The 12599-nt window shown below is 43.0% G+C and overlaps 1 protein-coding gene across 7 annotated transcripts in view; it reads right to left on the reverse strand.

Moving 5' to 3' along the window:
- Positions 1–12599, reverse strand: part of foxp2 (forkhead box P2) — a 105859-nt gene that overhangs the window by 6861 nt on the left and 86399 nt on the right. For 5 of the 7 annotated variants that reach the window (XM_023417941.2, XM_087177064.1, XM_023417944.2 and 2 more), the window contains 7 exons: positions 11599–11682; positions 7635–7845; positions 6533–6636; positions 6241–6342; positions 3593–3714; positions 3246–3315; positions 2059–2366 (listed from right to left, as the gene is read on the reverse strand). In XM_023417941.2, the coding sequence (XP_023273709.1) occupies positions 2059–2366; positions 3246–3315; positions 3593–3714; positions 6241–6342; positions 6533–6636; positions 7635–7845; positions 11599–11682 (1001 nt within the window). The remainder of the gene's footprint in view (positions 1–2058; positions 2367–3245; positions 3316–3592; positions 3715–6240; positions 6343–6532; positions 6637–7634; positions 7846–11598; positions 11683–12599) is intronic. The other 2 variants (XM_023417943.2, XM_087177066.1) reach the window with 1 other exon arrangement.

A 12599-nucleotide genomic window follows, 5' to 3' on the forward strand; every position in this document is an offset into this window, starting at 1 on the left:
GAATTTGGTCACTTGGATAAATATTCTGAGGTAAAGTTGGAAACCCTAATTCTACAGTTGCAGATGTTTCTGGTATACAGTACTACTTCCTTTAAGCATAGCCCTTAGGGTGTACATGAGTGTATTGCACATGCACACACGCACGCACGCACACACACACACACACACACACACACACACACACACACAGACTCAGCATGGCCCCGGGCGATGTGGTTTGCGGTTAAGCAGATAGCATTAACCTTTAGACTTTGAGGGGAAAGAGAGGTTTGTCTAATTGTTGGGCTGCCTTGGTTGTGCTGAGGAGTTGCTCTCCTGAGAAAGGCCTTCAAGGTGATGTACACTTTAGTTTAGTGCTACAAGCCACTCCATTATTTAAACACATCCTGGAAAAGCCAGTCATGAAAAACACATTTCTTCCATTTTGAGGTTGTCGTGGCTGTGTAAAGGCAGGCGGGGATGGGAGGAGGGAGGGAGAGAGGGATGGATGGATGCATCTCATCCTCCGTAGTCACTCATGTCAGTGTCAAGGCAGTGTGGCCAGAGAGAAGAGAAAGCAAGCAAGAAGGAGAAAGTCAATGCTGTCCAGTTACTAAAAGTTAAATGACCTGAGGGAGTGGTAATACTGGGATTCTGTCTGGAGCGGGGCAGATTTGCTCTTCTTAACACCCCATTTCAGAGTGGGGTAAATACGTCCAAACAGATTAACATATAGACGTCTGGTAGGGCAAACCAAACACTCCTCTGTTCTCTCAGACACACTCAGGGAGAGAGGTATGGAGCTGGAGTGCATCCTTTATCCATTACAGGAGTGGTTAGCTAATGTCGGCTGACTTTGCAACATGAGCTTTGATGGACAGTGGATAAGTATCATTAAAGTGTAATGTCTGTGTGTTTGTCTCTGAATGTGTGTGTGTGTGTGTGTGTGTGCGTGTGCGTGTTTCCTTGCATGCGGCCATCACTACAGTGAGGGCTCACGCAGAACCTGGTTGACATCACTGGCTCAGGTTGTTTCAGACATTCCTGAAACTCACATGAGATCAATTTTTAAAAACACTCACTTTCTCTCTCAGCTCCATTAAAACAGAGATGGGGAAGGGAGAGATTTTTAAAGTAATTAATGCTACACTTGCTAAATATTAATGGGAATAGTCTTGCATAAAATATAGCAGCTAAACCCCTATAATGCAGACACTGGTGTAATTAAAGACGAATGTGTAATAGAGCCTATTTATAGAACTAGAATTAACTGTTATCCAAAATGTCAGGTATAAGCACAGTGCCATTGAAATTACCACAGCAGAGACAGGAAAAGAAAAGTCTGCTTATGATACAATACATGCTGGAAATTGAACCTTGCTCCCAGGTCATGGCAGAGTGAAGAAAATACTGGTACTGTGGGTTAAATATCAGGCAATTAAACTAACAAAGGGCATAAGGACAGCGAGTGAATTCAGTGTAGGAGGAGAGGTGGGGGGGTTCAACGTGTGCTTGTCAGATAAGTACTCATCACACATAAAAATGTGTGATGAGTGATTCAGTGTAGACCCATTGCATTTAACCTGTCTAGGCTTTAAAGAGGCTTCATATACTAAACTGCAAAGAGCGAGCAGAACCATTCAGGTGTGTGTAATTAAGGCAGTGTTTTTGTTTTTTAACGGATATCCTCCAAAAGTACATTTTTGGAGCAGATCGCTTAAAATGATTTTAAACCAGATGTTAAATAAGCCTGCTTCCAAAAGTTGTGTCTTACTGAGAGAAGACACCTTGCACCACATTTCACAATCAACATGAGGACTGAGTCTCTCAAAGAACTGATATTATACTAATAATATAATTTATTTAAAATCAAATTTTTACTTCATTTGTTGGATAACTAATAATAATAAACAAATAAGACAAATACATTAATTAAAAAAAAAAAAAACAACTGCCTTAATTATCATGTATTTATGATACACATGCATGCTTGTGTGTAGCTGTGATGTATGCAGTACACACACGCGCATGCAGTGTGATCCAGCTGCAGGGGTATTTCTTCTGCCTGCAGGAACTTACATGTGTACTGGTGGGGAGTATCCGGGGCTGCTGTGTCCGTTGGTGTCCAGGTGGTCGAGCGAGCCGTTGAGCTCCTCATGGGTGGACTGCAACAGGGTGGGGGGGCTGCCGCTCAGCGTACCTGGGGGGCTGCCACCCAGCAGTCCTGGCGGGCTCCCGCCCAACAGTCCGGGTGGACTTCCGCCCGTCAGTCCGGATGGGTCTCCGCCCAGGAGGCCGTGGCAGCCGCCTCCCATCGGACCCGTGGAGCTGCTGTTCATGAGGCCGGGGGTCCCCAGCAAAGGCAGGGAGGTCTCTGCCAGGGCAGCCTGCAGGAGAGGCAGACAGAGGATGAATACTGGGAGTTAGAGACTGAAGAAGATGGTTACAGGTGAGAGGCAAGAATAAGAGAGCATGACTACATGAAAAAGGACAAGAAGGTTTGTGCATGGAGGGAGGGGGCTGGTAAAAGAGGCAGGTGAGAGAATGATATTCAAAATTTTAACATAGTAATTACTAAAACACATTCTCAGTCCCAAGTTTTCTGTTCTGTTGCAGGCTATTTTTCCCCCGGTGACATGGTGCTGACAACTACCTCCCCCCAGCTGCCATTCATATGCCCTTGTGTAGAGTGGCTATTAAAAAAAGTCCCCCAAAAACTTTACCTCAAAATAATAAAAACTCCTGACACTTTCGCCTGCTGCGCATTAAAGTTATATACAGTGATTAAATTTTTAAAGTTTTTGCCATGAGCACCTCGCCGGCGTACACTATGAAGCCAAATCATTTATGACAGCTTAGATAAATATTAATGCACATGCCCTTGCATTTGCACATGCCGCTATCAATCTAGGGTGGCTGCCACAGCTGAAAGAAGGGAAGAAGAACAGAAAGAAAGAGGGAGAGTTGCTTCCTGAATCGACCACAGGGTGGCCTTCTGAGTCTGATGGTGCACAGGAAGGAGAGAGGGAGAGAGAGAAGGTGTGAGAGGAGAGATAAAGAAACTCGAGGAGAGAGAGTGAGGCAGGAAATCTGAGTTAGGAACAAATAAACTTGCTTGTGTGAGGACTAATATGGATTCCTATTGTGCACAGCAATCACTCTCACTCAACCACTCAACTGTTCAATCAGGCAGACAGCCGCCCCGCCTGTCAGTCATGTAAACAGGCAGCTGATGAGTCAGATGTTCTGAGGCATTTAGTTCATACCTGTAAGCTGGCGTTTAGTGCAGTTCCATAACCAAGACTGGAGGGCAAGTTCTTGACAAGCGATGGGCTTCTGGATACATTGTAAAGACAAAAACAAACAAAGAGAAGGACATTAAGTCACATTGTTACTTGCTGTGGACAGAAAATATATCAAATATTAGCAAGGGAAGAGCTAACTGTATAGCAGGGAGAATATAATGTCTATACAAACAAAGAGAGAAAAAGAACTGGGCAGCGAAAGAGACAGAGGGAGAAATGCTTCAGAGAAGAGAAGAGAATTTGGCTCTTCTAGGTGTCATTGACCTCTAGCTCTAGATCTAAGGAGAGAGAGGTGACGGAGCTCGTACCCTGTGATCTTCTGCGACCTGCGTTTCTGGTACTCCACCTCATCTACCGTCCACACCGCCCCCTTCACGTTCTCCACGCGCACAAAGCACTTGTGCAGACTGAGGTTGTGGCGCACTGCGTTCTGCAGAGAGACATATGACACACAGGTCAGAGGGACTAGGTAAAATGAATCACATTCATTCATTATCCATCAAGAAAAAAAAGGAGGCCAGGAAATTGATTTTTTTTTTCTCTTGCATTTTGAAGAAATTCTTAACATTCACACACCATTGATTTAATTAGTAAAAATTGAGTGAGAGCGAATGCTCTTACAAGTCCTGCACACAGTACATATCAATCAGAGTAAGTAGGCTAAAAGGAGGTAATCAGCATAGCGAATGGCTTATGGTGGTGACAGAAGTGGTAATGCCGGCCTTGATAATGGTGATGTCAGTAACCCTTTCTGCTCCAGAAAAGCATTGCTCTTAATGGACACATCGCTTTAAAGATGACAGTATTGCAAGAAAAAAGACAGTCATCAGGAGGCCCTTGTGTCAGTGTGAGTGTGTTGAGGAGAGTGTATGTGTGTGCATGAGTAAGGAGGATTACGCTGAACTGTATCTGACATCTATATGTCCAAATATTCTCAGCGTAGTGACGAATACGTGCTCACATGTCAAGTTATCATTTAAATTTATTATCAAAGCTGCATGTAAATGAAAACATCTTTCATACAATAAACCACTATGATGTTTTCATTAATTACAAAATAAGGAAAACCTATAGAAGAAAAAGCCTCTTATATTAATATGACCATCTGACCATAATTAAAACATGCATCAGACTCCACAAATAATAACCTTGGCTTTAATATCCCTGCCTCTCATATTTATCATCTGCCTTTGCTTGGTGTGTACTGCTCTTTCTTCAAGAAAAAGGGATTCAGAAAAAAAGAAAAAAACTCATAAGCAGATCTCGCATCTGACCTGAAAATCCCAGGATTTGATTGATCTTAATGCCCATGGCTCTGAATATGATAATTTTAATATTAATGAGCAAATGAGCAGTTTTATTATGCATGCTATATAGTTAGAACTAATAAGCTTCTGGGTGAGGGAAAAAGAGAGAGAGAAAGTGGGGTGGTGGTGGTGGGGTAGATCCCTCTGTGGAGCTGATGAGACCAAGCTGAGATATTAAACTACCTTTCATTTATTTCTTTCTTCTTTTAAAAAAAAAAAAAAAAAAAAACATTCTCTGCGTTAATCAAATGACGAGCTGATCGCTGATCATCCCACTAATGCTTACAAAAGGAATCGTGGAGCTGTAGCTGTAAATAGATCACCTTGGTTATTGTGCAGGGTGGGAGACACTGAGACAAGATATTTCTAATGTCACTGTGATAACATTGCTATTGTATCACAGGAACAGAGGGACTTTTCTCAGGAAACCGAGAAAGGAAAGGGAACATTAAAAAAGGTACATATGCGTGTGGTTCATAGTTTTGTGAGCAAATGTAACAACTGCTACAAAACCTCCGAGAACATAACATGTCATAACATTATTACACAGCAAAACACGGCGCGCACTGTACCTAACAAACTGGAAAAGGGCACCGATCTTTTCGCATGCCCTCCTGAATTGGTGATCACACGCCCATGTGCTCATTTGCATCCCAAATCCAAATTAATTCACTTTGCTAAATCTAGTGCTGCGCCATGTCTTGCATGCTGATGAGCGGCTGGTTGAGTTTTCCCTCCAGTCCTCTGTGCAGCCACAAAGGCTAAAGGCGGCTAACGAACGACGTGCAGGGGCCACGGGATAAAACGGCGAAAACACTGACGCTCAGCGAGGCGTTCTTTATCAGCAGGCAGACACACTTCTGGTTAAAACATGTGCTGCGGGAGAGACATTTTTTACCATCTTTGTGGAGGAAGACGGGACAATAAAGTTGTAGGGACAGATATACAAATGGGGCCTTTTGTGTGGGTAAATAAAGAGTGCTCCCTCCATGACAGGCCAATTCTCGCTTTCCTGCCTGCTTTAGTTCCACATGAACACACCCTTAACCTCTCTCTTAGACACAGCTCATGTGTTTGTGTGTGTGTGTGTGTGTGTGTGTGTGTATGTGTGTGTGTACATGTGAGCTCCAGTGTGCATGCATCTTTGGCCGACCCCGTTCACATGGCTGAGAGCTGGTTAACAGGCAAACAGCCATCTTTCTTCCTAATTAACCAATGATATGCGAGGGAGAGGTGGTTTTGGGAGTAGGAGGAGGGGTGTCTCTCTTAACAAAAGGTGCTGATGATGGAGTGGCTGCTGTATAATTAGTGCGTCAGAGCCCTCTCCTCTCCACGCCGAGCCTCCGCTATTAATTGCACCAAATTAGAAAACGATATCTGAGGCAGAATAATTCTTTCAGCTGTCATTTCCAAACAGAAAAGGTGGAATGGCGGAAAAAATAAATAAGAGGCAGAATGGGCTCTGTTCAAGAGAAAGGTTAGGAAGAATGGACGCGGAGCTCTAATCGCTCGCTGCTGAGGAAATATATGCTTTCTTGAGGTTTCCTTTTTGACATCAGCGAGAGGAAGGAGTAGTCTTTACTGTACGAGGAGAGAAAGGGTGGAGCAGGTGGAGGTTGCGTAAGGAGATGAGGGTTCATCAAAGTTACCTTCCAAGTTGCAGCATTGCGTCTGAAGTAGGCGAATGTGCGTGTGAACCAGCTGTAGATTTCATTAAGCGTTAACTGCATGTCGGCAGAGTCCATGATAGCCTGAAATGAGATGACATCAAATAATGGTTTACTAACGAGACCACATAACTGACACACACACACACACACACACACACACACACACACACACACACACCAATGGATTGAGAGAGGGGAGAGAGAGCTGCCATGATTCATGCAGCAATTAATTTTAATCTAATCAGGCAAAGTTAATTTATTTCCCACTCACCTGTCTTATGAGGGTTGCATAAGTAAATGGCGGTCTGACATCTGCGTTCTTATAAAACTCGTAGTTTGGGGCAATCTCTGGAAAAATAAATACTGTGTCACCACCTGAAATAATTGGTAAATTTTATTCCTTTAAGATGTGTATAAGAGACAGCATCAAATCAGCATTTTCCATGTCTAACAAAATGCATTTTTAATTAATCTCTCTCATGAGAGATCTTAAACACTAATACATCCATAAAATGAGATCCGTGTAGTTAGTTAGGGTGAAGTTGAATAATTTATGTGTCTTCACACTAAACACAGAGAGAGTAAATATAAACATCAAAGACAGACCGTTTAAAATGCAAAGCTTAATACATGGAATGTCTTAATGTAATAAATATTGTATTTTTTCTCCATTATTTGAACTTAATTAACATTCATGTAATATTTATGCACAAAGGAAGTTCTTGTCTATTTACATATAGAGTGATTAAACACAGGCTTGCTTTTATAAACCCACCAGACATTTCACACTGCTAAGACCAACACGCCTGTGTGGTTGTGTGTGTGTTTATGTCAGAGTGCATGTGTGTCTGTGTGCGCACTTTCACATCTGTGTGTGTGTTATAAAATGTACAACCATTATGGGTTGAGGACTATTAATAGTGCAGTGCTCAGGGTTGAGGTATCACATGCAATTTGCAATTTCAACATTATTTTTTCATTGAACTTAAACAAGAATTTGGTTTAAATGAAGAAAAAAGTCTGAAGTTCACTTTAATCTTTGTCAAATCACTGGCATAACTAAATTAACATTTAATACACCAACCTCTAAATGAATATACAGTGTGTGTATATATGTGTGTGTGTGTGTGTGTGTGTGTGTGTGTGTGTGTGTGAGTGTGTGTGTGTGTGTGTGTGTGTGTGTGTAAGGTCAGGCTCAATTCACATTCAATTCAAGCAATTTAGCTTTCCTCACAATCCAAATATGAAACACTTGATGTTATCTTTTTCTACATATTCACCTGATTCAGCTTTTGCGTGAAAGTGAATTGTCTGCACTGACTGAACACACCTGTGTATCTGTGTTATGTGCAGCGCTGAGTAGTTGGTCCTACCTGACGACAGAGGCATGGAGTATTTGTCCGAGTGGCGTCTGCGCATGGCTCCCATGCTGGGGACGTTTGCTCCTCCCAGTACTGATGGCACCTGGGGCATGGCGGCCATGGGCGTGATCGGTGCTGTGGGCGTGGTGGGTGTCTGAGGTAAGTTGGGGGGTGATGCTGAGGGCAAATTCTTGGACATGGTGACGCTGGACACCAGGTTGAGCTGGGGTGGAGGAAGACAGAGTGTGGGTGAAGAGTGGGAGGAAGACACAAGTAGCAGGGAGAGGGAGGGAGGGAGGGAGGGAGAGAGAGAGAGAGAGAGAGGGGAAGGCATTATTTTGTGGTTTCTCTGACAGAGCCGAGTGTCTGCTCTCCTCTTCTCTAACACAGCTGTGTTTCCACTAACAAGGCTCGTGGAGAGGAGCCAGCCCATCTCCACTAATTACAACCACCAAATTGTATCATAAGAATTCTAATTAGAGCATGCTGTTCAAGATTATCCAACGATCAGCCTCCGTGTTATCCCGGCCCCATCTCTCTTTATCTCTCTATTTATCACTCCCTCCCTCCTTCTCTATCGCCCCCACTACAACCACACATAATTCTGTCAAAACTGAAGCAGTGAGTCGGTGTGCTGCTGGTGTGAATCGGTCGACGTGGGTTACATGACCCCGGTTCAGAACCACAACCCAGCTTGTTCCTCTTTGAAAGGGTGAACCTAAGTTGCTATAGTGACTGTGGGGTTACTATAGTGACCCTGTTGAAATAGATATTGGCAGCAGCTCCAAGTCATCTCAGCCAAATATCCTGCTATTGCAAGTGGACAGAGCAAGAGTATACCAACTGCTTTACTGTAAGTTAACACAACTCCACCTTAACACTGAAGTAACCCTGTAGTTACTATAGAAACCCATTTCATACCAAAGCTCAGCAGTTTTGTCATAGCCACGTTTTACAGACGTTCACTCATTCACACTAACAGCAAAATTCCTGGGTCACTACTTGAGCGTGAAAGTGGTTTTAGAGAGTAGTAGACACCTGGTTCGGACAGCCAGCTATGCGGAGATAATTATCAATGCAAACTAATTTTTTTAACACTAAAAGCCTCACTTTATAGGTAGAGTCTGTAGTAATGACTTTGTGGATGACACTTCATCAAATCCACAACACATTATTGCCCCTTATCCAGTGAAACTTCCAGTGCAAGATAGAGGGTGAAAAGACACTTCAAGTTGAAAAAAAAAAATCTGCACAGACATTTATGGTGACTCCACACACACTCTCACTCTGTCTTCATCTCCTCCGCTCCTTCAACATTAGGGACCAGAGAGTGTTAGTTACCTCTGGCACGAAAGCCAACTGTGCCCGCTAATCGTCCGGCTTTTCCACCACTTTTGCGCTTGCTTCCCAAATCTCATGTGAGAGGCTCTAACCGACTGGAAAATTCTTAACTGACCTTTTAGTCTCTGCGCTAATTTAGTTGGAATGGTAATGACATCGTTACATATTCAAACGAAATTGCCTTAATTGTGAGTCTACAAGTGGAATGCATCCGTTGCGAGAGTTTGAATTAAAACCGACTTGAAAGATGGAAGGGAATGTGGGGCCGAAGGCAGTGAGAGATGGAGGAGCGAGGGTGAGGAGGAGGTATCAGCGGTCATTTGTGGCATGTGTTGATAAATAGGATAAAATGTCAAGTTTGAGAGACTCCGGTGGATGCAGCGGTTCTCAGATGATAATTATATGCCCACTTAGCTATAATGAGCTGCTACAGTTATAGGCTGGGACGAGTGCTGGTTGCATAGACAGTCCTCTGCAGTACAGAGATTGAGGAAGAGAGTTGAGGGGGTTTATGGAAAGTACATAACCTACATAAACATGTGTGTCAATCATATCTACCCAAAACAGTAATTTTAATAAAACCATGTACATGTACTGTAATGTTTTTAGCATTCATTTTCCAAATACAAACTATTAATTAAAGTGAAGCAAATTGTTCCCTGTTGTGTAAAGTCACTTCCTGTTAACTAATGCCTTCTCTTCTCTTTTGAGAGAAACCACATAAAATACAACACTAAAATACAAACATCAGATCATTTTCTGCACCACTTGTGCAGATATGGGCCAAACTCCATGTAATGGATCCTGCCACATTTACACAAACCAGACACTGAACTGTGCAAGACCAGCTCACATACTGTAAGGCAGAGATCACCTCAAAATATGAAAATTCAATTCAGAATAAATGTCTTCTTGTGTGTATGGGCGTGTATATTTATAATGTTAAAAGATCATTTCCCGTCCTTTTCGCTGCCTCTTCACCTACAAGACACAGCAACAAGCGTAACATGTTTGCAGGCATGCAGTCCCATTTTGGCAAAATAGAATTGATGACGGATGGAGGAGAGAGAGGGAAGTGAGCACTTTGCCACCTCTCGCTCATCTGAATACACACTGAAGGTCGGGGAGAGAGAGACAGAGAGCGACAGAGAGAGAGGGAGAGATCTTATTATTCAGAACTTGCAGCCTTGCTAACTTTGATTCTCATCCATCCATAGCATGGCCAAAAGGTGGCATTTAATGAAGTGCGATTCAGAGAATAAATGGTGTCATATTGGAGACAGTGCTTTGTATTCGCTTGGTATTGGTTGGGCTTCACCAATGAACAAAACTAGACTTATTTTTAGCCCTGATAGGCTAACACAGACTATTCATAATCGTCATATGGCCGGGCTGTGTCTATCCTGCACCTGTGATTCTACTGGGTGTAAATGCATGCTACCATTTGAAATCCACTAACCGTCTCCCTTTTGTTATGTCTGTTCTCTTTGGCAGAGGATACACAAACATACACGCTCTCCCCTGCACCAAATCTTCATCCTACCTCCCCTGAAAAACCGGGGTAGCCTTAAAACTGAAGACTTAACTGTTCATTTAAGAATTCTGTCTGAATTGCCCCCACCATCAAATGCAATTAGCTGCTCTTTCATGTGTGCTTTATGTAATGCAATACTTCATTAGCATCATTCATTCATATTCAGGCATGGATTATAGGCTGCAAATTCTTTATTGGACGAGATGGAACCAAGCTGCTGGAGTTTTGAAGATTAAAAAAAAAAAAAAAGCTACAGAGAGAGAGAGAGAGAGGAGGAGAGAGAGATTGAATAATAAAAAGGGAGTTTGATTCCTGATGGAATTATGGGATAATTATGCTATCTTGTGATTATCTACATTCTATGATGAGAGGTGATGAGGAAAATTATTCTATTGAAAGTAGGCACTTACTAAGCAGCAGAAACACGCTAACAATGTTTTGCTCTCAAACATTTCAAAACGTCTAAAATTGGGAGAAAATAATGTTTGCAAAAATGTATCATCTTAACATTAAATTCAAATACTGGTTGGGAGAAATGCGTTTATAATCATTCAATCTAAAAGTAAAAGGCAAGAGAAATAACATGGAGAATGACATCATTTTCCTTTTCAATGACACCTTTCACGTTTTTGGATTCTTTTTTTTTCTGCAACCAATTTCAACAGCACTGCGGGTATTTATGTCAACATCACACCATCTTCACCACTCAGCTGTAATTTTCAGGTGTTTGTTGTTAAAATGACATATCTTCTCCTCTTTCATTCCACTTTTGAGTGCCGCTGCGGCCACTGAGCCAAACAGTCATCAGCAGCCAACAGGTTGTTTTGGCTATTATATCTATCACAAAGAAATGACCCTGCGTTTTAGCCAAGGACTCCACCGCTCTGCTATCTAATACACTTCCAAACTCTATTGTCCTCTCACGGCGCACAATACCTGATAAGAAGCAGATGTAACTTGGTATTACAAATCCCATTCTCCCTTTCATCTTCTCTCACTCACTCAAACAACTGCCTGGTTGTTAAACTGTTCATTTTCTGTGTGGGGGCCCGCATTCATAGCCGAGGCCTGTTTACGGTGGCCAGAGCAATATGCACTCACTGGTTTGGGAGATGACTTCGGTTCCGAGGGCCGCATGTGCAAGTGGGTCATCATCGCCTGAAGACGCTCACGTTCTTTAGAAAGCTGTTAAGAGAGAAGAAGAAGAGAGTACATTAGAGTAGATTAGAGGAGAGGAGAGGATAGGAGAGGAGAGGAGAAGAGAGGAGAGGAGAGGAGACAAAAAAAAAATATGAGACATGAGATTGGGATGGTACAGTGAAAAGAATGAAAGAAAAGAAAGAAAAGGTTTGATATTAACCAAGTGAAAAAGAGACAACAGTTGTGCTTGTGATGTAAAGGGGAGAGGGTGCAGACAGGTCAGGCAAAACAAATAGCATTTCATCTTTTTGTCAATAGCAGAATTTAGGTCAGCGAAGCTCTGACAGTAACAAGCTACTTGGGCCATAAATTAGGTGGTCCTGAGTGTCTGCTCAAACTCCTGTGGACACTGTTAGGGGGATGGAGCGCAGCCAGCAGCTGCTGAGAGGTGAAGGGGTCTTCCAAACAGGGTGCCAGGCGGCCCCGCCTCCCCAGTCCAGTTAGTGGCCCCAGCCATCGCCTATCATCAATCTAATTCACAGGGAGTGACAGGGACTGGACCATGTGCAAAGGCTCAAACCCCCCCCCCCCCCCCCCCCCCCCCCCCCCACACACACACACACACACACACACAAGGACCAAACATACAGAGAAACAGACAAGCAAGTAGGCGTGCACACACGCACACATACAGGCACACACACACAGAGGTGCACACATACACAGAGCTGGGCCTCATTACGAGTGACGGCTTTCGTGGAAAAAAAAGAGGATGGTGGGAGTAAGAAATGAAAGAAAGGGAGAGCAGAGAAGAGACAGGACCGACAACACAAGTGCACCACTGTAATTGGTCACACTGTAAAGAGCAAGCTCCTACAGCTTTATGTTGCAACGAAAAACAGAACATAAAAAAATGAGATCAAATTGAATAAATAACTTGCATCCTTTTTTCTATCCCCCCC

This window comes from Seriola lalandi, unplaced genomic scaffold, assembly GCF_002814215.2.
Source record: "Seriola lalandi dorsalis isolate HSWRI2012SDOR001 ecotype SW California unplaced genomic scaffold, Sedor1 jcf7180002054579, whole genome shotgun sequence".
Classification (NCBI taxonomy): domain Eukaryota; kingdom Metazoa; phylum Chordata; class Actinopteri; order Carangiformes; family Carangidae; genus Seriola; species Seriola lalandi.